The sequence below is a fragment of the Pseudophryne corroboree genome, chromosome 1 (assembly GCF_028390025.1).
Source record: "Pseudophryne corroboree isolate aPseCor3 chromosome 1, aPseCor3.hap2, whole genome shotgun sequence".
NCBI lineage: Eukaryota > Metazoa > Chordata > Amphibia > Anura > Myobatrachidae > Pseudophryne > Pseudophryne corroboree.
In genome coordinates, this window is record NC_086444.1 from 1,135,019,530 (window position 1) to 1,135,045,831 (window position 26,302).

The 26,302-nt window shown below is 47.2% G+C and overlaps 1 protein-coding gene across 2 annotated transcripts in view; it reads left to right on the forward strand.

Annotated features, from left to right (window-relative positions):
- Positions 1 to 26,302, forward strand: part of KIAA0232 (KIAA0232 ortholog) — a 138,171-nt gene that overhangs the window by 61,501 nt on the left and 50,368 nt on the right. For both annotated transcript variants that reach the window (XM_063923693.1, XM_063923684.1), the window contains exons 2-3: positions 18,984 to 19,464; positions 19,769 to 19,906. In XM_063923693.1, the coding sequence (XP_063779763.1) occupies positions 19,237 to 19,464; positions 19,769 to 19,906 (366 nt within the window). In that variant the 5' untranslated portion in view covers positions 18,984 to 19,236. The remainder of the gene's footprint in view (positions 1 to 18,983; positions 19,465 to 19,768; positions 19,907 to 26,302) is intronic.

The following is a 26,302-nucleotide window of genomic DNA, read 5'->3' on the forward strand; positions in this document are numbered from 1 at the left end:
CGCAAACCATTATCACCGTATTTGGCGAAAATATGTTGCGTGGTGTGAGGCCAGGAAGGCCCCAACAGAGGAATTTCAGCTGGGTCGTTTTCTGCACTTCCTACAGTCAGGAGTGACTATGGGCCTAAATTTGGGTTCCATTAAGGTCCAGATTTCGGCTCTGTCGATTTTCTTCCAGAAAGAACTGGCTTCACTGCCTGGAGTTCAGACATTTGTAAAGGGAGTGCTACATATTCAGCCCCTTTTTTGTGCCTTCTGTGGCACCTTGGGATCTCAACGTGGTGTTGAGTTTCTTCAAATCACATTGGTTTGAGCCACTTAAAACTGTGGATTTGAAATATCTCACGTGGAAAGTGGTCATGTTATTGGCCTTGGCTTCGGCCAGGCGTGTGTCAGAATTGGCGGCTTTGTCATGTAAAAGCCCTTATCTGATTTTCCATATGGATAGGGCAGAATTGAGGACTCGTCCCCAGTTTCTCCCTAAGGTGGTATCAGCTTTTCACTTGAACCAACCTATTGTAGTGCCTGCGGCTACTATGGACTTGGAAGATTCCAAGTTACTGGACGTAGTCAGGGCCTTAAAAATTTATATTTCCAGGACGGCTGGTGTCAGGAAAACTGACTCGTTTTTTTATCCTGTAGGCACCCAACAAAATAGGTGCTCCTGCTTCTAAGCAGACTATTGCTCGCTGAATTTGTAGCACAATTCAGCTGGAGCATTCTGCGGCTGGATTGCCGCATCCTAAATCCGTAACAGCCCATTCCACGAGGAAGTGGGCTCATCTTGGGCGGCTGCCCGAGGGGTCTCGGCTTTACAACTTTGCCGAGCTGCAACTTGGTCAGGGGCAAACACGTTTGCTAAATTCTACAAATTTGATACCCTGGCTGAGGAGGACCTTGAGTTCTCTCATTCGGTGCTGCAGAGTCATCCGCACTCTCCCGCCCGTTTGGGAGCTTTGGTATAATCCCCATGGTCCTTACGGAGTTCCCAGCATCCACTAGGACGTCAGAGAAAATAAGATTTTACTCACCGGTAAATCTATTTCTCGTAGTCCGTAGTGGATGCTGGGCGCCCATCCCAAGTGCGGATTGTCTGCAATACTTGTATATAGTTATTGCCTAACTAAAGGGTTATTGTTGAGCCATCTGTTGAGAGGCTCAGTTATATTTCATACTGTTAACTGGGTATAGTATCACGAGTTATACGGTGTGATTGGTGTGGCTGGTATGAGTCTTACCCGGGATTCAAAATCCTTCCTTATTGTGTCAGCTCTTCCGGGCACAGTATCCTAACTGAGGTCTGGAGGAGGGGCATAGAGGGAAGAGCCAGTGCACACCAGATAGTACCCAATCTTTCTTTTAGAGTGCCCAGTCTCCTGCGGAGCCCGTCTAATCCCCATGGTCCTTGCGGAGTTCCCAGCATCCACTACGGACTACGAGAAATAGATTTACTGGTGAGTAAAATCTTATTGATCTTATTAATTATTCAAATCTAAAAACAGACTTGATTTGGACACTACAAAGTGTTCAAAGGGGGGGGGGGGGGGGGGGGGGTGACAATGCTGCTGGGCTGTGTAGCATACAGAACACTCTGCACTAGAGCTGTAAGTATACATTGTCGTCCTAAGACGGAAAGCGAATTGGTGCTCCCCTCCCTACATGCCAAAGAATGGACAGTGCGCGCAAAAATTTAGGGACGTGGCCACATAATAGTGGCAATTTACATTACACCACACAGTAGTGCAGCTTATACACATTGCACCAGGTAAAACCTCCTATACACACTGCGCCACATAGAGCACGTTCTGCACTTTGCCCCAGGCAGAGCACGTTCTGCACTTTGCCCCAGGCAGAGCACGTTCTGCACTTTGCCCCAGGCAGAGCACGTTCTGCACTTTGCCCCAGGCAGAGCACGTTCTGCACTTTGCCCCCACACACAGCATCTGCCCACCTCATAACCACCCCCCCCCCCTCCTCATCCCCTCTTATACCCCGTGCACACACCCAGTAATTGCCCCCCCTCACCATACAACCGTGCACACAAGCAGTAATTGCCCCCTCCCCATACAACCCCGGACACACAAGCAGTAATTGACCCTCTCCCCTTATACCCCAGGCATACACACACTAACTGGCGCCCTCCACTTACACATCGCAACAGTGCAAGCACCTCCTCACTGGCAGAGCCCATATGGCAGGCACGGCGAGAGCTGGCAGCCAGAAGTCGGTACACAGCAGCGCGGAGACCGGGATGGCGGGAGATGTGCACCGCACACACACTGGCCGGCGCTCAGAGCTGCTGACAGGAGCAGCGGGGAAACTGACCTGGGGAGAGGCGGTGCGCTCAGTCCATGAGCACGGGCGCCGGAGTGGAGGGTTCAGGCAACAGCAGCGCCAAGTCTGTGACCTTCTCCCCCCCATAGTCGCGGCCATCAATCACTCACTTAACAGGAAGTGATTGGCTGCTGCAGCAGATCGCATCCCCGTGGACTCACCCATTTCAGTAAAACCTTCCCTCAAAATCGGGTAAAATACGCACTATAGCGTGTTTTTGCGATCACTGGCCCTTGCAAATGGATCTATCTCACAATCCCATCACAGGGTGCCGATGCCCTGATATGGGTAAGGACCAGTGATGTGAGCTGAGGCAGAGCCATTCTTGTCTACTAACGTATACGCCAGAGTTTCTGCTGCGGGGTACACTGGGCTCCACATAGAATGACATTGGGGTGAAGAGTAGGATCTTGATCCAAGGCACCAACAGGCTCAAAGCTTTGACATTCTTCCCAAGATGCATAGCACCGCCTCCTCTATAACCCCGCCTCCGTGCACAGGAGCTCAGTTTTGGAGTTAGTGCCGTGCACTAAGCAGGCATACAACAGGTGGGCTGCTACAGCAGCCCTGATAAGAGCTTTTTAGGCGAAGATAGAAGACTTCAAGGGCTGCAGCAGTGATAGATGTCAGTCTGGCATCTCCTGCTGCAGCTCCATCACCTCCCCCAGCGGTGCTGTATACTCCCGCGCCCTGGTTGCCGGGTACTTACAGTGGAGGCTACGGTTTGCTCACCGTTGGTCACACACTTGCCAAAGTTATCCTGGATCGCGTGGCTGCGCTCAGGGAGGAGGTAAGTGGGTTCCCTAGGCGGGTCCCGCTGAAATCGCAATCCGGCACAGCCGGTGGGAGGTGGGCCGCACGCGCTGGCGTGGACACTTGGTCGAGCAGGGACTCCACTAAACCACCACGGCAAGGGTACAGGTCGGTTTTTACCTCAGCCCATAGTACCAGTGGTGAGGTCCAGCAGGGGGGTAAGGCTTGGACCTGTAGCCCCTCCCCCAGCCCCAGGGCGCCATTTACAGTAATCTTCCCGCCCTGGAGCTGCATAGATCTCTCTCCCTCACTCCCAGTCAGTGTTTGGGTGCCATTACACGGAGCAGCACTGACTGTTTGGGCAAATCCTCCTTTGTAAAGCCGCCTGCACGTCAGCGCTGTGCATTTTACAAGACACTTAAGTATTCTACATGTCTATTGACAGTGTTGGTTAAGAAACAGTGCATTGGGTCAGGGTTATATAGTGCAAGTACCCTGTGATATACATCCAGTCTTTACTGTGCATTGATATATCTACTAATTATATAGCTATACTGGGTATTACTTTGTATTGCTAGTCCAGTGCAGTTTTGTTGCATGTCATAATCTCTGCATTGTACATTGTGACTATGTGTGTGCATGTAGCTACTGTGTGACCTCCATTTCGTGTCTGTCACTCATATTGCTATCCCTATATTCTATGACCTGAGGGGGGCTCAGTGCGTCAGGTTTATTATCTGATATAGGTGTCTCACAAGATATATTCATTGTGTATTTTTCTTGTGGTTTTTTTTTTTTAGTCCCCCTGTACCTCTTGAATTCCTTGTTTGTGGAGTACATAAGCTGCACAGGAGGTGTTTATCAGGTATATTGCTGCTGATATTGTACTTTGTTGCCTGATATTGCACTTTTAGCTATGTCGGCTACAGGGGGCAACAGAGCTGGAGGTGACGCTGCAGGCATGTTTGGGGAAAATTTGGCAGCAGAGAGTTCATTTTCTGGGGGTTTCCTTCGCCCACAGTGGAATAGTGGCAACGGGGGTACAAAATGACCCACGTGGGCTACATTTTCCTAGTTATTAACTACGCTTGTTACTACACATACGCCCCCTATGGGACCCCCTGTACCGGTACAATCGATCATGGTTCCTGCAGTTAATCCACCCTGGGCGGATCAAATCTCCAATCAGTTACAGCAATTAAACCAGTCACTGACTAAAAAGAAATCTGACACTCGCCCGCCTAAGACCAAGGGGTCATCTAAACGGGCCATTACTTCCTCACAGTCTACAACTGCCCTAGACACCTCATCTGATAAGGATGGTGTATATACTGACCCCTCAGTTACTGATCCTGATAGTTCTGATGGGGAGGCTGGCTCGCAGGTAGATATTCCTGACTTGTTGGAGGCAATCAGGATGATTCTTCAAATCACTAATGACACAGAGCCTGATGCCGTTCCTAAGAAACCAGACAGGTTCAAACGAAAGAAAGTGGTTAAGCAAGTTTTAGCTCACTCTGACCACTTAGTGGACATACGTCAGGAATTCTGGGAAACTCCAGGTAAGAAATTCACAACTCACAAGAAGATGCTGGCTCGCTATCCTCTTGCTGTGGAGCTATGTAAAAATTGTGAGGCTCCCCCGCCAGTGGATTCGCAGGTGGCGCGGCTGGTACTATCCTCGGCTCTGCCTGTGACTACCGTCACATCTCTGAAGGAACCGACGGATAAGCGCGTGGAGGGTTGTTTAAAGGCGATTAACACCCTCACGGGTGCTGCGCATAGCCCCACTATTGCAGCAACTTGGGCTGCAGAGGCCATTGAGCCGTGGGCCTAGGAGTTGGAAGCTGAGTTGCCTTCCAATGCTTCCGATCACGCTAGACAATGCCTGTCGTATATTGTCACAGCTTCTGATTATGTGAAGGAGAAGGCTTCTGATGTCGGTATTCTGGCGGCCAAGGCTTCTACTACATCTATCCTAGCTTGCCAGATTCATTGGTTGCGGTCTTGGGTCCGTAGATCTGGACTCCAAGAAAACCCTGGAGGTGCTTCCTTTTTTGGGGGGGAGAATACCTCAACAAGATAGTGGCTGACTTAGATTCTGCTGAAAGTCTGCCTAGTACTGCGCCGAAGGCTAAGAGTACTTCCTCTCGTTCCTTTTGTCCTCCCGGAAAAGCAAAAGGTCAGGTGTACCCAAAACACGGTCGCACTTCCAAACTGCTAAGCCCAAACGGGCCTGGGCTGCCCGTCAGCCTGCTTCCAAAACTGACAAGCCTGCCACATGATGGGGCGGGCCTCCCCCTGGGGGATCACAGGGTGGGGGGCCGACTTCTAGGGTTTACCCAGGAATGGTTGAAGACCGCCTACGATGCCTGGGTACAGGAAGTCGTCACTTGAGGTTACGCCGTATCCTTCAAGAAACGTCCCCCTCATCGATTTTGCCTGACGGACGTTCCTTCGGATCAGGTGAAGGCAAAAACCTCTTCATTCGGTGGTACTGTCCCTCCTGGACACAGGTGTGGTAGTTCAAGTGCCTCTGGCTCTAGAGAGGCAAGGGGTACTATTCACCGCTGTTCCTAGTCCTGAAATCGAATGGGTCTTCACGGCCCATTCTCAACCTCAAGTCCTTGAACAAATTTGTCAGGGTTTCCAAGTTTCGTATGGAAACCCTTCGCTTTATTATTCTGGCCTTGGAACCTGGGGATTATATGGTCTCCCTGGACATACGGGATGCTTACCTGCATATTCCCATTGCAATGTCGCATCAGCAGTATCTGAGGTTTGCTGTGGGCAACCTCCATTACCAATTTTGGGCGTTACCTTTTGGCTTGGCCACGGCTCTGCGTGTTTTCACCAACGTCATGGCGGTAATGACGGCTGTACTCTGCAACCAGCGGTTGTTCTTGTCTCAGAAGAAGTTCTTGAAGCTTCAGGACAAGATTCGATACTTCCCATCTCATCAGCAAGTGTCAATACATTTGGTGATGCAAGTGCTAGGTCTTGTGGTGTCTGCTTTCGACATTGGTGGAGTACGCTCCGTTCCATTCACGCCCTCTGCAGAAACTGATTCTTGCCAAATGGGACGGCCTACCTCACCGGATCAGGTCTAACATGATCTCCTTGTCTCTGGAGGTCCGTCTGTCATTGAGTTGGTGGCTTCAGGACCAACGATTAAGCAGGGGGTCGTCCCTTCTGGATCTCCAACTGGGTTCTTCTGACGACAGATGCCAGTCTGGGAGGTTGGGGTGCGGTGTTGGAGCAACACTGCCTTCAGGGTCGGTGGACCAAGGAGGAGTCTCCTCCCGATAAACATTCTGGAATTGCGGGAGGTGTTCAACTCATTGAGCTTGGCCCAGCATTTAATACAGAACAGACCTGTTAAAGTACAGTCTGACAACGCCACCACAGTGGCGTACATCAATCATCAAGGGCAAGGCGGCACTCGAAGCCGCATGGCAATGAGGGAAGTATCACTGAATCTTCAGTGTGCGAAACATCTGCCAGCCATGTCGGCAGTGTTCATTCTGGGGGTGCTAAACTAGGAAGCGGACTTTCTCAGTCGTCCGGACGTACACGCCAGAGAATGGATCCTCCATCCAGATGTTTCAACTCGTTGACAAGTGGGGCCTTCCAGATGTGGACCTGATGGCATCTCGACACAATCACAAGGTTCGGGGCAAGGGATCCTCAAGCAGTGTTCATGGCACTTCTGGCTGCCATACGTGTTCCCTCCGGTGTCACTCCTGCCCAGAGTAATAAGGAAGTTCAGAAGTAGGATTCCTCCTTCTTGCTTGATCGCTCCAGCGCGGCCCAGACGGCATTGGTTCTCAGACCCTCAGTGTCTCTCGATAGAGCGTCCCCTTCTACTTACGCAGCGCCCAAATCTCCTCGTTCAGGGCCATTGTGTATATCAGGACTTAGCCCGGTTGGCTTTGACGGCGTGTCTCTTGAAGCTTCCGTCTTAAGGGCCAAAGGATTTTCTGAGGCAGTCATTCAAACCATGTTGAAGGGCCGGAAAACAGCTTCTGCTCGTAATTACCATAGGGTCTGGTGCGCATCTTACAATCATGACGCTTACAAGTTTAGTACGGACAAACTTTTGGCCTTTCTACAACAGTGCCTGGACTTGGGCCTTCGTCTGGCCTCCATCAAGGTTCAAATTTCTGCCTTACCAGTTTGGTTCCAGAGAAAAATTGCAACTTTACCTGATGTTCATACATTTACTCAGGGTGTGTTGTGGATTCAACCTCCTTGTGTCCCGCCGGTGGCTCCTTGGGACTGGAGGCGTTGCAAGGTTCTCCGTTTGATCCTCTGGAATCGGCAGACTTTAAGTGGCTTTCTCTTAAGGTGTTGTTTCTGCTGGCTATTGCCTCTGCCGGACGGGTGTCTGATATGGGTGCTTTGTCCTGTAAGTCACCATATCTGATTTTTCACCGTGACCAGGCAGTCCTTATAACACGTCCCGGGTATCTACCTAAAGTGGTGTCTTCTTTCCACCTTAATCAGGAGATTGTGGTTCCGGCCTTTGCCTCTCCTGAATTGTCTTCCAAAGAGCGGTCTTTGGATGTGGTACGAGCTCTCTGTATCTATGTGAAGAGGACAGCTCATATCAGGATGTCTGATTCTCTCTTTGTACGGTTTGGTTTTCACAAGTGTGGCTGGCCTGCTCACAAGCAGACCTTGGCCAGATGGATTAGAATGGTGATTGCACATGCTTATGTACAGGCTGGTTGCCCAGCTCCCGCTACTATTAAGGCCCATTCTATTCGGTCTGTTGGACCTTCTTGGGTGTGACCTTTGAACAATTATGCAAGGCGGCTACGTGGTCCTCCATGAACACGTTCATAAGGTTCTATGCCTTCGATACAGAATGATATGAATGATAACTCACAAACTTTTCTTTCACTCATGGTTAGTGGTTGGGTGAAGCCATTTATTGTCAAACAACTGTTTACTCTTTTTAAATCATAATGACAACAGAAACTACCCATATGACCCTGATCAAAAGTTTACATACCCTGGAGATTTTGGCCTGATAACATGCACACAAGTTGACACAAACGGGTTTGAATGGCTACTAAAGGTAACCATCCTCACCTGTGATCTGTTTGCTTGTAATCAGTGTGTGTGTATAAAAGGTCAGTGAGTTTCTGGACTCCTGAAAGACCCTTGCATCTTTCATCCAGTGCTGCACTGACGTGTCTGGATTCTGAATCATGGGGAAAGCAAAAGAACTGTCAAAAGATCTGCGGGAAAACGTAATTGAACTGGATAAAACAGGAAAGGGATATAAAAAAATATCCAAGCAATTGAGAATGCCAATCAAATTATATATGGTTCCGGTATGAATGGTCGACCATGTTATGGTCGACAGTCATTAAGTCGACCACTATTGGTTGACATGGACACATGGTCGACACATGAAAAGGTCGACATGAGTTTTTAAACTTTTTTTGGTGTCGTTTTTTGCGTAAAGTGACTGGGAACCCCAATTAGTGCACCACGTCCCCTCGCATGGCTCGCTTTGCTCGCCATGCTTCGGGCATGGTGCCTTCGCTCCGCTACCGCTTCGCTCGGCACACTTTACCGTTCCAATCGTAGTCCATGTGGATCGTAAAGTATGGAAAAGTTCCCCAAAAGAAAAAAAAGTTAAAAAACTCATGTCGACCTTTTCATGTGTCGACCATGTCAATGTCGACCTAATGACTGTCGACCATAACATGGTCGTCCATATACATATATATATATATATATATATATATATATATATATATATATATATATATATATATATATATATATATATATATATTTATTTCATTTTGTAAAAAAAAATTTCATTAAAATTGCAGCTTGGAAGACATGTAACTTCAAAACCAGTGTACTTAGCCTAAGAGGAAATTCAGTTGTTTTGAGTATCTAAAAATCTGGTCTAAATGGGACTGCTTCGTTGCCCAAACAATTGTCTGTATTCAGTTGATGTCCCAGTGCCCAATGTGCCAACTTTCTCCTCACTCCTCAGGAGGCTCTGACAAGAAAGGTCAACCACGTGGTTACCATGCGTCTAAATGGAGCAACGACTGAACAGTTTTGCTTCCCCCTAGTGGTAGCAACAGGGTTTAAATAATTGAATCGGAACTTAATGTTTTGGGGTGCTTTACACCATGGCAGTATTTATTATACCTAATCTTATTACAATCTGAAACGGTCAGTTTGAAATCTGATTTGGTATGGAATAACCCATCTGTGACCAATGTACAGAACTACTGCCTTGCGATGCCACTTGTGGGCATCTTAATACAAATAATGGTGTCTGCGACATTTGCGCATTTTAGCACTGTATCTGCGTTCAAAGATGCAGCTGCGGGTGCATTAGCATACAGCTCTGAATCAGGTTGTTGAGAAATATGCACATTTTCTATAGGCACTGCTGTATGGGAGGAATTTGATTGTTCTAATGGGTGCCTGAATGAGAAATTCAGTTGTTGCTCCGATCGGGCACCTATTAGCCACAGGAAGACACACCACTTCTTCTCACAGCCCCCTGAGGTACGTGAAAAGTCCGTGGTTTGGGAGCCCCTAACCAGAGCTCTGGCCACTATACGCTGCTAAACTCGGTGCTTTTGGGCATGTGTAAAATAATGGGCGCCTGATTGGAGTAACAGTTGGCTCCCGTTACTGTGGGTGGGCATTCGGTAAAACAATTGAATTCCCCCTATGTGTTTATGACAGCAAATATTCTGGCATTCCAGTTGCTTTACCTTTTTTTTATACCTAAATTGCGGGTCTCCGCCAGGAGCCTGATACGGGAGCTACCTGGCTGCAACCCGCGTGAGCCCCATTTCTCATATGTCCTAGAGGATGCTGGGGACGCTTCAAGAACCATGGGGTATAGACGGGATCTGCAGGAGACATGGGCACTTTAAGACTTTGAATGGGTGTGAACTGGCTCCACCCTCTATTCCCCTCCTCCAGACTCCAGTTAGATTGTGTGCCCAGTGAGACTGGGTGCACTCTGAGGAGCTCTCCTGAGTTTCTCTGAAAAAGACTTTTGTTAGGTTTTTTATTTTCAGGGAACACTGCTGGCCACAGTCTCCCTGCATCGTGAGACTTAGGGGAGAGAAGCAGACCTACTTCTGTGAGTTTCAAGGCTCTGCTTCTTAGGCTACAGGACACCATTAGCTCCTGAGGGTCTGATCGCTAGGCACACCTAGATGCTCGTTCTGGGAACCTGCCGTCACCCCCCTTGCAGAGCCAGAAGTCAGAAGACGGGTGAGTAGAAGATCAGAAGACTTCAGTGACTGCTTTGAGGTATGCTCCCACACACACAGCGGCACTGCAGGGGGGGGGGGGGGGGGGGGGGTGGCGTACTGGGCAGCATAAATTTTCATTTCAAGAGTGGTATTAAGTGCCTGGGCACTAAATCCGGACCCTGACAGTATAAATATTTAAAAATAGCGGGGCTGAAGCACGCCATTAATGGGGCGTGGCTTAGCCCTTACAGCTCTCAACAGCGCCATTTTCTCTTCACAGAGCTGCAGAGACGCTGATCCTGTCCTCCTACACTGCTGTACAAGTAACAGGGTGAAAGGGAGGTGGGGGGGGGGGGAATAGTTAATTTGGTACTGGTTTATTGATTATAAAAGCGCTAACAGGTCTGAGGCATTGTTTATAACGTTTCAGAACCGGGATAGGCGCTGGGTTGTGAGCTGGCAAACTCCCTCTGTTTCTCTGACAGACTTTACTGTGGGTCTGCCCCCTATAGCCCCAGTGTGGTTGTGGGTGTCGGTACACATGTATCGGCATGTCTGAGGCTGAGTGCTCTTCCCAGGAGGAGGCTGGAGTGGGGACAGAAAAGGCTGTGGGAGTGACCCTGTCGGCACCGCCGACTGCTGATTAGGTAAATGTGTTGAGCGTTTTGAATGAAGATGTGGCTCTATTGAATAAAAGATTGGATAAATCTGAGTCTCAGAATCAGGCATGGAAAAAATCCATGGAGGATGTGTTCTAACAAGTCCAGACCCCCTCGAGGTCACAAAAGCGTTCCTTTACCCAGATAGCGGATACAGATACCGACACGGACTCTGACTCCAGTGTCGACTATAGTGATGCCAGATTAAATCCTAAACTGGCTAAGAGCATTCAGTACATGATTGTGGCGATAAGACGTGTTGCATATCTCGGAAGACCCTGCTGTTCCTGATACCAGGGTCTGTATGTATAAAGGAAAGAAACCTGAGGTAACATTTTCTCCCTCTCATGAACTGAACACGCTTTTTGAAAATGTTTGGGAAAATCCTGATAAGAAATTTCAGATTCCCAAGAGAATTCCAGTGCATATCAGTTCCCCTCTGGGGATAGGGATAAGTGGGAGTCACCCCCCACGGTGGATAAGGCTTTATCACGGCTGTCCAAAAAGGTGGCGCTTCTGTCCCCTGACACGGCAGCCCTAATGGACCCTGCAGAAGCAGGAAAATACATTGAAATCCATTTGTCTCTACGGGTACGCTACTCAGACCTGCCGTCGCATCGGCATGGGTGAGTAGCGCTATTGAAAAGTGGGCAGATAACTTGTCATCTGATATAGATTCCCTGGATAGGGATAGCGTTCTTTTGACACTAGGTCATATCAGGGACGCTGCAGCCTACCTAAAGGAAGCTGCGAGGGATATTGGCCTCTTGGGATCTAGGGCCAATGCCATGGCAGTCTCAGCTAGGAGAGCATTGTGCATTCATCAATGGAATGCTGACTCTAAGAAGGCTATGAAGTTTCTGCCGTATAAAGGTGGTGTTTTGTTTGGTGACGGCCTTGCTGACCTGGTATCTACGGCTACCACGGGTAACTCATCATTTCTACCTTATGTTCCTGCGCAACAAAGAAAACGCCCCACTATCAGATGCAGTCCTTTCGGCCCAATAAATACAAAAAAGGACGAGGGTTTTCCTTCCTTGCTTCTAGGGGAAGAGGAAAGGGGAAACAGGTCACCAGCTGTGGCAGGTTCCCAAAAGCAGAAGTCCTCTCCGGCTTCTGCCAAATCCACCACATGACGCTGGGACTCCTCTGCGGGAATCCACACCGGTGGGGGCACGTCTCCAACTCTTCAGTCAAGTCTGGGCTCGTACAGCCTGGATCCTTGGGTATTAGAAATAGTGTCCCAAGGGTCCAAACTGGAGTGTCAATACGTTCCCCCCCCCCCCCCCCCCCTCACAGATTTTTAAAATCGGCCTTACCAGCTTCTCTCCCAGACACAGGGAGGTAGTATGCGATGCAATACAAAAGCTGTGTCAAAATCAAGTCATTATCAAGGTGCCCCCGTCGCAACAGGGAGAAGGCTTTTATTCGAGCCTGTTCGTGGTCCCGAAGCCGGACGGCTCGGTCAGCCCAATTCTGAACCTAAAATCCCTAAATTTCTGAGAAAATTCAAATTCAAGATGGAATCTCTCCGAGCAGTGATATCCAGTCTGTAGGAAGGGGATTTTATGGTGTCTGTCGACATAAAGGATGCCTACTTACATGTCTCCATATATCCTCCGCATCAGGCTTACCTGAGGTTTGCTATTTAGGATTGTCATTACCAATTTCAGACGTTGCCGTTTTTGGTCTGTCCACGGCTCCGAGAGTTTTCACCAAAGTTATGGCGGAAATGATGGTTCTCCTGCGCAAGCAAGGAGTCACAATTATCCCGTACTTGGACGATCTCCTGATAAAGGCGAGATCCAGGGATCAATTACTGCAGAACATTACGATTTCCCTCACGGTTCTGCAGCAGCATGGTTGGCTCCTGAACTTGCCAAAGTCACAGTTGACTCCGACAAAACGACTGTCGTTTTTGGGAATGATTCTGGACACAGAACTACAGAGTTTTTCTTCCAGAAGAGAAGGCTCTGGAAATTCAGAGTCTGGTCAAACAAATTCTGAAGCCAGCGAGTGTGTCAATGCACTGGAAAATAATCCTGTACTCCAGGACCAGAATCTCACTCCTGTGGTGGCTCCAAAGCGCTCACCTCCTAGAGGGACGCAGGTTCGGGATCTAAGATTGGATACTAGTGACCACGGATGCGAGTCTCCGGGGCTGGGGAGCAGTCACACAGGGGGAAACTTTCCAGGGAAGATGGTCAAGCCAGGAAGTTGCTCTACACATAAACGTGTTAGAGTTCAGGGACATTTACAACGGCCTTCTCCAAGCGGAACGTCTTCTTCACAACCTGCCCATCCTGATCCAGTCGGACAATATAACAGCAGTGGCGCACATAAACCGCCAGGGCGGTAGAAAGAGCAGAGCGGCAATGGCAGAGACTACAAAGATTCTCCGCTGGGTAGAAATACATACAAGCTCTCTGTCGGCAATATTCATTCCAGGAGTGGACAACTGGGAAGCAGACTTCCTCAGCAGACACTATCTCCATTACAACTCTGCCGAGCAGCTTCTTGGTCAGGTTCAAACACTTTGCAAAATTTTACAAGTTTGATACCTTGGTTGATGAGGACCTCATGTTTGGTCAATCGGTGCTGCGGAGTCATCCGCACTCTCCCGCCCGTTCTGGAGCTTTGGTATAAACCCCATGGTTCTTGAAGCGTCCCCAGCATCCTCCAGGATGTATGAGAAAATAGTTTTTTAACACCTACAGGTAAATCCTTTTCTCTTAGTTCGTAGAGGATGCTGGGCGCCCGTCCCAGTGCGGACTCTATCTGCAGTAATTGCTTATTAGTTATTGGTTGTGTTTCTGTTATGTTCAGCCTGTTGCTGACATTGTTCATGCTGTTGACTGGATTTCTGTTAAATGCCATGTTGTCCGGCGTGTTTGGTGTGAGCTGGTATGATCTCACCCTTAGTTTAACAATAAATCCTTTTCCTCTAAATGTCCGTCTCCCTGGGCACAGGTCCTATAACTGGAGTCTGGAGGAGGGGCATAGAGGGAGGAGCCAGTTCACACCCATTCAAAGTCTTAAAGTGCCCATGTCTCTTGCTGATCCCGTCTATACCCCATGGTTCTTGAAGCGTCCCCAGTATCCTCTACGGACTAAGAGAGAAGGATTTACCGGTAGGTATTAAAATCCTATTTTTTCCACTTAAGTCACCAGCCGGGTTGGTGACGCGACGGGAGCGGCGCTTGGAGATGACATGATTTCCATGCGCCGCCCATCCATTCATTGTAATCTGGAAGCCGGGTCGTGCGATCTGGCTCCCGTTTACACTGCACAGTTTGCCGGGTTGAACCCGTGTTCAACCCTGCAAACTACCAAAGTTGCAATACCGGGTCACTCGACCAGGATTAATCCAACTCTGCCCTTTTACACCGAGCATTAACACTGGTTATGCACGCTCATGTGCAATAACCCATGTTATATGCTGGTGGTGTAAAAGGGGTATAAGTGAGCAGGTCTTTCAGGGGTTATCAATAATACTTATGAGTTGCAGCCATGCTTTGTGTCCTGGTGACTGGGCAGAGTTATATCAATGCTACAACATGTATTCTATTTTTAGTGCTGTAGGTTTTTAATTAGATTATTGATTTGGCCTGAGGCATAGATTAGAGGTCACTCCTGAGTGGCAGTGCTCTATTGTCTGTAGTACATTTTATGGTGGGATTAATTAAAGCTATTTTCATTATTAGTTTATTCTCCATTTCATATACAATATTTGGTGGTTTTAAAAAAGGCAGCTGGACAGTAGTAACTATTTTCTCCATACAGAGTTCATGACCCACATGCAAGTTACTTGTGCTATTTATAGCACCATAATTACAAATAAGCTCTCTTTAGCTTGTCTCTATACCTTGTACACTGTGTGTAGAATAGCTCTGTGACTTTGTGCTCTATTTCATACTGTACCTAATGTTTCTTGAGGCTTTGAGATAATTATAGCAAGTATTGATTTTACAAGAATCTTTACAGATCAGTACAGGTCTTGCTGTATAGGCATTGTAGCTTTCACTATTTGGCTGCTGGTGTATTACCTGAAATGCTATCACAAGGACTGTATGACTGTTGTAGTAACCATCCACTTCTGCAGTCTTGTGTTTGTCGCACTCAAACCTAGGTTTTGTGGATTTGATTATTACTGATTTTATAAAGTAATACTTTCTGTTTAGTAACTACAGGTTGAGTATCCCATATCCAAATATTCCGAAATACGGACTTTTTTGAGTGAGATTGAGATAGTGAAACCTTTGTTTTTTGATGGCTCAATGTACACAAATTTTGTTTAATACACAAAGTTATTAAAAAAATTGTATTAAATGACCTTCAGGCTGTGTATAAGGTGTATATGAAACATAAATGAATTGTGTGAATGTACACACACTTTGTTTAATGCACAAAGTTATAAAAAATATTGGCTAAAATGACCTTCAGGCTGTGTGTATAAGGTCTATATGGTACATAAATGCATTCTGTGCTTAGATTTAGGCCCATCACCATGATATCTCATTATGGTATGCAATTATTCCAAAATACGGAAAAATCCCATATCCAAAATACCTCTGGTCCCAAGCATTTTGGATAAGGGAGACTCAACCTGTAATACGAAATAGTAGTTCATTGGTCCAATTTGACATGCCCCCTTATCATGAGCACCAGGTACACCCATAACAGTATGCGATCTGACTGTTTACACTCGATTTTCCCTTCATTAGTAGTATAATACATTCTTTAAAACAATGCTAATAAAAGAAAAATGTTAATGTTGGATTCCCCACAATTTATTATTTGATATCTCATCACAAATTTAATGTACTGAAATAATTAGCTTTGGTAAATGGGCGTCTATGGCCCATATGTATTAAACCTGAAAAAGTGATGAAGTGGAGAAGGATAAAGACTGATAAATGATCAGCCAATCGGCACCTAATGGTCTTTTTGGCTGGTCATTTATCACTCTTTATACGTCTTCACTTTTTAAAGCTTAGTACATTTGGGCCTATGTGCTAAGACTCGGACAGAGATAAAATACCAGCCAATCATGTCCTAACAGGCTGTGTTTGAAAATTGACAGGAGCCTGTTGGCTGTACATCATCTCCATCCACTTATTCTCTCAGCTTAGTACATAGACCCAAAGTCAGTTCATAAGTCATGTTAATACTGGGCTGTGGCATCTTGTGGTCACCATGGTAACCCAAAACAGTGGGCTAGCAGTTGCATCATGTCCTTACCACTGCTTCCTCTTTGGTGGAAATGCTTTAGCTAGGAACAATTGCAGCTGATGAATACTTGTAGGCACAGGTATTGCAGTAGACACAGCACCATGTTTGTTTTTGCCAGGAATTAAGTCTAGCTTTGAGTGTTGGAATAGCAGATCACAAGCCTTTGCTTGCAATCTCTAATTGCTGGAAATCGTAAGGGCTCCACACACTTGCCGATACCACTAAACTATATGAACGTTCTCGTTCATTAATGAACGAGAACTCGTTCATATCGTTCAGTGTGTAGGCACCAACGATGAACGATGCGCGGCCTCGTCGCCGGTGCCGGGTCGCTTATGCATGCAGTTCAATATGGACAATCTCATCCATATTAGCATGCATTGCTATGGAGCCGGGTGACTGGGGGGGGGGCGGGGGGGAGGAGAGTGAAGTTTCTTCACTCCCCCCGTCAGTCAACCCCCTTACTGCGATGTGCCGCCGAGGTACCTGACAGGATGTGTAGGGCCCATTACAGCTCTTTTAAGTTAAACTGCGGAAGTGGGGGGACCTGACTGTATTTTGGGACTGCATACTGGAACAATATGCTTATCATTAAACGGCATTCCTTGTTAAACACAAATAAATATATATATATGTGTATATATATATATATATATATATATATGTGTGTGTGTGTGTATGAACCCTATTTGTGTTGTATTACACTACCAGCGTCATTTTATTTTTTTGCCAGCCCTATTTTGATAAAAATCCAAACCTTGCTGACTGGAAATCTAATGTTTTAATCCTCACTCATGGAAGAGTGGAAAAAAATAAAAAATAAAGCTAGCAGCACTTCGTATGTAATATTGTCAAAGTGCCTAATAGTCGGATTGTTCACATCAGCAGAAATCACTGATCTTTGACCATGCTTGTTTGTTGGAGCCTTATTTATTTATTACCAGTTATTTTTATAGCCCACACACATTCCGCAGCGCTTTACAGAGAATATTTGGCCATTCACAACGGTCCATGCCCCAGTGGAGCTGACAATCTATATTCCCTACCACGTGTACATTCATACTAGGGTTAATTTTTTGTTGGGATCCAATTGACCTATCAGTATATTTTTGGATTGTGGGAGGAAGCAGGAGTATCCAGAGGAAACCCTCTCAAGTATGGGGAGAAAATATAAACTCCACACATGGCCGTGGTGGAAATAGAACCCATGAACTCAGTGCTGTGAGGCAGTAATGCTAACCATTACACCATCCGTACTGCCTTAAGGGTACATCTTATTTGAGCTTAGAACGGCAGTGAATTCTCACTTCAGCTCAGTGGAAAATGGCGTTTGGCCACTATTTCCGCACTGGACATTTTTATTTTACCTTGCGATTTGTAATTGTTAGACTGCATACAGGTTTGAAAAGTGTTGTAAGTTTTTCTATGTGATTAGTTCAATTCAGTGTGATGTTATGCCCGACAATAGGATTTCTACTCGCACCACAGCGGAGAAATCCGACAAAACTACGGGCACAATGCTGTTTTCTGCCCTTAGCGTAGCGGAAACAGCATCGCATCAGGCACATAAGTCGAAGAATGCCAGTTCTTGCAACGAAACACCATGTTTAAGGCACAAGGACAGACATTCTCCACCATAACAGCACGCTGAATTGCATAGCTCCAGGAGCTCCAGCGCGCTTAATTGAATAGAGCACTATTAAAGAAGAAAAATCCAATTAGCCTTAAGGTTCCGCCTACGTACCTTTCCTGTTACCATGGTAGAAAGTATCATTTCTTTCTGATGTGAGCACTAACAAGCAATGTTTTCTTCCAGGATAACCCGCTAGAACCTTGCAGCTATTTTTACAAATGTATTGAAGCTTAGCTAAATCAATATACTGATTGGATGTGCGGCCTGTGGCTTCTTAAGACGTATTGCATAGTTGTGAGATCCTTAGAGTCTAACAAATGTGATCATTTACACATGTAAAGTTTGCCATCATTCAGTGAAAATCCTTTTCACAGATTTGTGCATAGCTAATCTAAGAGCCCTACACACTGTGCGATATGAACAATAAAAGTTTTTTTGAATACGCAATGGGGTCGATTCAATTCAGCAACAGTTGAATAGCGCCGGGAATTAGCTCCCGTTGCTATTCAATACAGCGACTAGTTACCCTCAATTGTCGGGAATTCTTCTCTCACCCCCGGGGGGGTGAGAGAAGAAAACCGACAAAAGAGCGGCCGACATGAGGCTGATTCTGTCAGGAATCGGCATCGCCGTGGGTAGTTAAGTCTGAGAATGCTCGTTCGCCCGACAAAAGAACCTGTTAAGTCCGCGAGAACGGGCATTTTCCGACTTAACTTTAGCTGAATTGAATAGGTCGGGAGCTAATTCCCGGCGCTATTGAACTGTTGCTGAATTGAATCGGCCCCACTGAACGATTTGTATGAACGATTTGACATTGCAAACATCTATATCGTCCAAATTGGCTTGCAATGATAGACCAACGATGAACGTCTGCAGGGACGCACATTGTTCATTGGTTAACGATATGTCGTTAATATTTTAACATTATTGTCCATATCGTTCTTAAATATCTACCAGTGTGTAGGGCGCGTAACTTCCATATCCCTTAAAAGTAGAACTGTCCCATGGAAAGTTTTGTAAATTTATCGGGAGCTTTAATTTGGATGTTTAATGAGAAATGCGGTCGCATATCTGGGTAATTTTATAAATGTTTTTTTTTTTTTTTTTTTCCCCTTTTAGGTTCTGTCATAGAGGTTATTCTTCTATCAATGTGAATAGTAAAGAGATCAAATCTCCTTATCTAAAGATGTATTTCTTCAGTTGTGCCTGAGGAATAAGAAGTCTCTTGAAGACTAAATGTCAGCAATGATAAATGATCTTCCTGATATTAAAGCGTTTCCCCAGATTACTGGAATGAAGATCCTCTCCACCTTCTAAAGGAACATCCTTACAAAAATGCTTCATGTTCTAGGAATGCCAACTACCTAGATTCATGCGCCCTATCTGTACAGTTGTGGATGGCTTACCATCGGAAGGCACCTTAAGCTCGTTTCCTGGCCCTGTTTCTGTCTACGAAATGTCGATGCTTCGTGCTTTAGACCCAGTCCAGACTTGGCTGGGTCAAGAGCTGGAGAAATGTGGCATTGATGCCATGATTTACACTAGATACGTCTTAAGTCTACTGCTGCATGACAGCTATGACTATGACCTTCAGGAACAGGTATGAATTATACTTTTGTTACATCCTCGTGTTCCCATTTTGTTTTTGTTATACCTGGTTAGTTCTGGTTTTGACATGGAAAGGTCTGCCTCTGTCACCATTACCATTATTGCAGACATAGCAGTTAATGATGATGCAGAATTCTATTGTGTGGTTCTAATCATTGTTTTGTTTAAAGACAAAAGTGTCCAAATCTATCCCCCCCCCCCCCCCCCCACCTCTCACACAAAGTCTTCATACTTTAGGGACTGTAATATGTCTTATTTTTTTTTTTTATACTAAAAACTTCTATTCCATATTGCAGGAAAATGACATCTTTTTGGGCTGGGAAAAGGGAGCTTGCAAGAAGTGGGGAAAAGGCAAGAGAAAGAGCTCTGATCTCTCTATGGAGGAAATGAAGAAACAGGCTGCAGTTCAGTGTCTGCTTTCAGCTTCTGATGAAGTGAGTGGTTTTCCCAGGGGCTGGTACTGCAGCATATTATGTGTGTGTTCTCGTCTTTGCATGCTGATGGACAGAAAGGGACACTGTTGTAAAGATGGTAATTTTCTCAGTCTTAACTTACTAAATATATAGGGCAGAGACTTCTAGTACTCATAGCCTGTTGTCTTTCATAATTCTCACGAGACCTAATTAGAATAAAGGGATCACTCCCTTGTGCTGCATAGCGTTGCCTGGACACACAACTCATACCCCCCATAGTATTACATTGTTCCTCATCTGGAACCTGTGCTATGAGAAGAAGCACCGATTTGATATATAAGGCACCTATGCCCTGACTGAGGACAGAGGAGTTGTGCCAATTTTTATTATACTCTCTATTTCTAGGTTCTGAATAACTGGCATTTTTTTGCTCATGAAAGGTTACGAAATTGTTACTGTACCTACACAAATAAACGACACACAGGTGTCCACAAAAGTGTTCCATGAACATTACTTTTTTTTATTTTATTTTTTATTTTTTTTACTTGAAAACAGTGTACTGATTGGTTGCTGCATACCTATAGATCTGCATTCACAGGTGACATTTTTAAAGTGCGCCAGCAGGTGTACAGATGTGTTCTTGTACCTCCTAGCCTCTATATGACATGCAGCGCGAGTGAGCCACTCCAAGCAGTATAGCGTCTTTTTCTCAAGTGTGCTTTTTAATTGTAATCAGACAGCACTGATTCATTTTTTTTATTGGCCACTTATGTATGTGTGTGACTGAGTGAATCTGTATATGAAATACAACGGAACTTTAAGGGAAAAAAAAGTCTTTGCACTGTAGCACTTCATATACAGACTCTGTCGCACGCAGATATACAGGTGTTCAATATTGAATGAATCACTGTAGGCTAGTGGAGCTGTTTGTTGAATGGGACTAAGTTAACCATTCTACCGAAAAATACTCTGTGCAAGCCAAGTTGCTCAGGGTCTGGTGCGCTGAGTAGGGATGTTTGATGCGACTGCAGCAATAGAGTATGTGGACACATCTGTATATGCAAGGCTTCTGCCTATGTAATGCTGTGACATGCGTGCCACGTAGCCACACAATAAAAAAAACTAAACATCCAAGTTTCGTGTGCTGCAACCCTGTCATCAAGGAGAGCCAACCCTGTCACTCCTTGATGCCTCCTCATTATATACTGTGTATAGTATCCGGGTCAGATGATTGTCCTGGTATGCTTTGTTCCTTTTCTCTTTCTTGAAATGGTTAACACCATTTATAGCTTTAACATTCAGCCAAATAACTGTCATGTGATAGTCAGGGTGTTGTCTGCAGGCCTAATGAGATGCATGTTCCCTGGCAGGCTTAGACAGTCTGTAGCACTCCAGCATTTCTGGAGCTGTAAGTCCCATTATAGGACCATGAATGGAGGAACCTGGAGAGCTATGTTTCTCTGACGTCCTAGTGGATGCTGGGTACTCCGTAAGGACCATGGGGAATAGACTGGCTCCGCAGGAGACTGGGCACTCTTAAAAGAAAGATTAGGTACTATATCTGGTGTGCACTGGCTCCTCCCTCTATGCCCCTCCTCCAGACCTCAGTTAAAATCTGTGCCCGGCCAGAGCTGGATGCACCTAGTGGGCTCTCCTGAGCTTACTAGAAAAGAAAGTATTTGTTAGGCTTTTTATTTTCAGTGAGATCTGCTGGCAACAGACTCACTGCTACGAGGGACTGAGGGGAGAGAAGTGAACCTACCTGCTTGCAGCTAGCTTGTGCTTCTAAAGCTACTGGACACCATTAGCTCCAGAGGGATCGAACACAGGGCCCGACCTCGATCGTCCGTTCCCGGAGCCGCGCCGCCGTCCCCCTTGCAGAGCCAGAAGACGGAAGATCCAGGAGAAAATCGGTGGCTGAAGACTCCGGTCTTCAATAAGGTAGCGCACAGCACTGCAGCTGTGCGCCATTGCTCCCACAGCACACCACACGCTCCGGTCACTGGTGGGTGCAGGGCGCTGGGGGGGGGGGCGCCCTGGGCTGCAATATGTATACCTTTTTGGCAAAATGCACATAATACAATTATAAACTGTATATGTGCCTAATCCCCCGCCATAAATATTATTAAAGCGGGAGAAGCCCGCCGCTGAAGGGGCGGGGCTATCTTCCTCAGCACAGCCAGCGCCATTTTCTCTTCACAGCTCCGCTGGAAGGACGCTCCCCAGGCTCTCCCCTGCAGTATACACTACGAGAAGGGTAAAGAGAGGGCGGGCACATAAATTTAGGCGCAAAAGGTGATATAAGCAGCTACTGGTGGAAAATTCACTTTGTTTAGTGTAAATCCCTCTTATATAGCGCTCTGGTGTGTGCTGGCATACTCTCTCTCTGTCTCCTCAAAGGACTTTGTGGGGTCCTGTCCTCAGTCAGAGCATTCCCTGTGTGTGTGTGCGGTGTGTCGGTACGGCTGTGTCGACATGTTTGATGAGGACGCTTACGTGGAGGCGGAGCAGGAGCCGATAAGTGTGATGTCGCCCCCTGCGGGGCCGACAGCAGAGTGGAAGGATATGTGGAAGGTATTAACCGACAGTGTCAACTCCTTGCATAAAAGGTTCGATGACGTAACAGCTTTGGGACAGCCGGCATCTCAGCCCGCGCCTGCCCAGGCGTCTCAGAGGCCATCAGGGGCTCAAAAACGCCCGCTACCTCAGATGGCAGACACAGATGTCGACACGGAGTCTGACTCCAGTGTAGACGAGGATGAGACAAATGTACAATCCACAAGGGCCATCCGATGCATGATTACGGCAATGAAAAATGTGTTGCACATTTCTGACATTAACCCGGTTACCACAAAAAAGGGTATTATGTTTGGGGAGAAAAAGCAGCCAGTGACTTTTCCCCCATCTGATGAGTTAAATGAATTGTGTGAAGAAGCGTAGTGTTCCCTAGATAAGAAATTAGTGATTTCTAAGAGGTTACTAATGGCGTACCCTTTCCCGCCAACGGACAGGTTGCGTTGGGAAACATCCCCTAGGGTGGACAAGGCGCTCACACGCTTATCAAAAAAGGTGGCACTGCCGTCTCAGGATACGGCTGCCTTAAAGGAGCCTGCAGATAGAAAGCAGGAGGCTATCCTGAAGTCTGTGTATACACACTCAGGTACTATACTGAGACCTGCTATTGCTTCAGCATGGATGTGTAGTGCTGCAGCAGCATGGTCTGATACCCTGTCAGATAACATTGATTCCCTTGACAGGGATACTATTTTGCTAACCATAGAGCATATTAAAGACGTAGTCTTATATATGAGGGATGCACAGAGGGACATTTGCCGGCTGGCATCTAGAATTAATGCAATGTCCATTTCTGCCAGGAGAGTATTATGGACTCGGCAGTGGACAGGTGATGCTGATTCTAAAAGGCACATGGAAGTTTTGCCTTATAAAGGTGAGGAATTGTTTGGGGACGGTCTCTCGGACCTCGTATCCACAGCAACAGCTGGGAAGTCGACTTTTTTACCTCAGGTTCCCTCACAGCCTAAGAAAGCACCGTATTATCAAGTACAGTCCTTTCGGCCTCAGAAAGGCAAGCGGGTCAGAGGCGCGTCCTTTCTGCCCAGAGGCAGGGGTAGAGGGAAAAAGCTGCACCAGACAGCCAGTTCCCAGGAACAAAAATCCTCCCCTGCTTCCACTACGTCCACATGACGCTGGGGCTCCACAGGTGGAACCAGGTGCGGTGGGGGCCCGTCTCCGGAACTTCAGCGACTAGTGGGTTCGCTCACAGGTGGATCTCTGGGTTCTACAAGTGGTATCTCAAGGATACAAGCTGAAGTTCGAGGCGTTTCCCCCTCGCTGTTACCTCAAATCAGCCTTGCCAGCTCCTCCCAAGGAAAGGGAGGTAGTACTGGCGGCAATTCACAAGCTGTACCTTCAGCAGGTGATAATCAAAGTTCCCCTCCTTCAACGGGGACGGGGTTACTATTCCACAATGTTTGTGGTACCGAAACCAGACGGTTCGGTGAGACCCATTCTAAATTTGAAATCCTTGAACACTTTTATATAAGGAAGTTCAAGTTCAAAATGGAATCGCTCAGGGCGGTTATTGCAAGCCTGGAAGAGGGGGATTTTATGGTGTCACGGGACATCAAGGATGCTTACCTACATGTCCCCATTTACCCACCTCACCAGGAGTACCTCGGGTTTGTGGTACAGGACTGCCATTACCAATTCCAGACGTTGCCGTTTGGTCTGTCCACGGCACCGAGGGTATTTACCAAGGTAATGGCCGAAATGATGATGCTCCTTCGAAAGAAGGGAGTTATAATTATCCCGTACTTGGACGATCTCCTTATAAAGGCAAGGTCCAAGGAGCAGTTGTTAGTCGGAGTAGCACTATCTCGGGAAGTGCTGCAACAGCACGGCTGGATTCTGAATATCCCAAAGTCGCAGCTGATTCCTACGACGCGTCTGCTGTTCTTGGGCATGATTCTGGACACAGAACAGAAGAAGGTGTTTCTCCCGGAGGAGAAGGCCAAGGAGTTGTCATCTCTGGTCAGAGACCTCCTGAAACCAAAACGGGTGTCGGTGCATCACTGCACGCGAGTCCTGGGAAAGATGGTAGCTTCTTACGAAGCAATTCCCTTCGGCAGGTTCCAAGCAAGGAACTTTCAGTGGGATCTGTTAGACAAGTGGTCCGGATCGCATCTTCAGATGCTTCGGCTGATCACCCTGTCCCCGAGGGCCAGGGTGTCTCTGCTGTGGTGGCTGCAGAGTGCTCATCTTCTCGAGGGCCGCAGATTCGGCATTCAGGACTGGGTTCTGGTGACCACGGATGCAAGCCTCCGAGGTTGGGGGGCAGTCACTCAGGGAAGAAACTTCCAAGGACAGTGGTCGAGTCAGGAGACTTCCCTACACATAAATATTCTGGAACTAAGGGCCATTTACAATGCCCTAAGTCAAGTGGAACCCCTTCTTCAAGACCAACCTGTGCTGATTCAGTCAGACAACATCACGGCGGTCGCCCATGTAAACCGACAGGGCGGCACAAGAAGCAGGATGGCAATGGCAGAAGCCACAAGGATTCTCCGATGGGCGGAGAATCACGTGCTAGCACTGTTAGCGGTGTTCATTCCGGGAGTGGACAACTGAGAAGCAGACTTCCTCAGCAGGCACGACCTCCACCCGGGAGAGTGGGGACTTCATCCAGAAGTCTTCACGCAGATTGTAAACCGTTGGGAACGGCCACAGGTGGACATGATGGCGTCCCGCCTCAACAAAAAGCTAAAAAAGTATTGCGCCAGGTCAAGAGACCATCAGGCGATAGCTGTGGACGCACTAGTGACACCGTGGGTGTACCATTCGGTTTATGTGTTCCCTCCTCTTCCTCTCATACCCAAGGTACTGAGGATAGTAAGAAAGAGAGGAGTAAGAACTATACTCATAGTTCCGGATTGGCCAAGAAGAACTTGGTACCCAGAACTACAAGTAATGATCTCAGAGGACCCATGGCCTCTGCCTCTCAGACAGGACCTGTTACTGCAGGGGCCCTGTCTGTTCCAAGACTTACCGCGGCTGCGTTTGACGGCTTGGCGGTTGAACGCCGGATCCTAACGGAAAAGGGCGTTCCAGATGAAGTGATTCCTACGCTGATAAAGGCTAGGAAAGACGCTGCCTGAAGTTCAGACGTTTGTTAAGGGAGTGCTGCATATGTAGCCCCCTTTTGTGCCTCCAGTGGCACCTTGGGATCTCAACGTAGTGTTGGATTTCCTAAAATCACTTTGGTTTGAGCCACTTCAGACCGTGGAGTTGAAGTATCTCACGTGGAAGGTAGTCATGCTGTTGGCCTTGGCCTCAGCTAGGCGTGTGTCAGAATTGGCGGCTTTGTCCTGTAAAAGCCCATATCTGATTTTCCATATGGTCAGGGCAGAATTGAGGACTCGTCCCCAATTTCTCCCAAAGGTGGTATCAGTGTTTCATTTGAACCAACCTATTGTGGTGCCTGCGGGTACTCGGGACTTGGAGGCTTCCAAGCTGCTGGATGTAGTCCGGGCCCTGAAAATCTTTGTTTCCAGGACAGCTAGAGTCAGAAAAACTGACTCGCTGTTTATCCTGCATGCACCCAACAAGCTGGGTGCTCCTGTTTCTAAGCAGACTATTGCTCGCTGGATCTGTTGCACGATTCAACTTGCACATTCTACCGGCCTCTTAAGGCATCAGAGCCGCTTCCCCGCTGCAGGACCACCGTCCTGAGAGGTTGTTGGTACCGCAGGGCATTGCGCTTTGGCGAACGCAATCGCAGCGTGCTGTACACCCCTAACATAGCCTGAAGGTGAGAAGAGTGGTGAATCCAAACCGGGAGCCCCGCTAGGGGGTTTCCCCGGTACTTGGTATGGCGCTACGCAGGGGTCGGCGTACGGA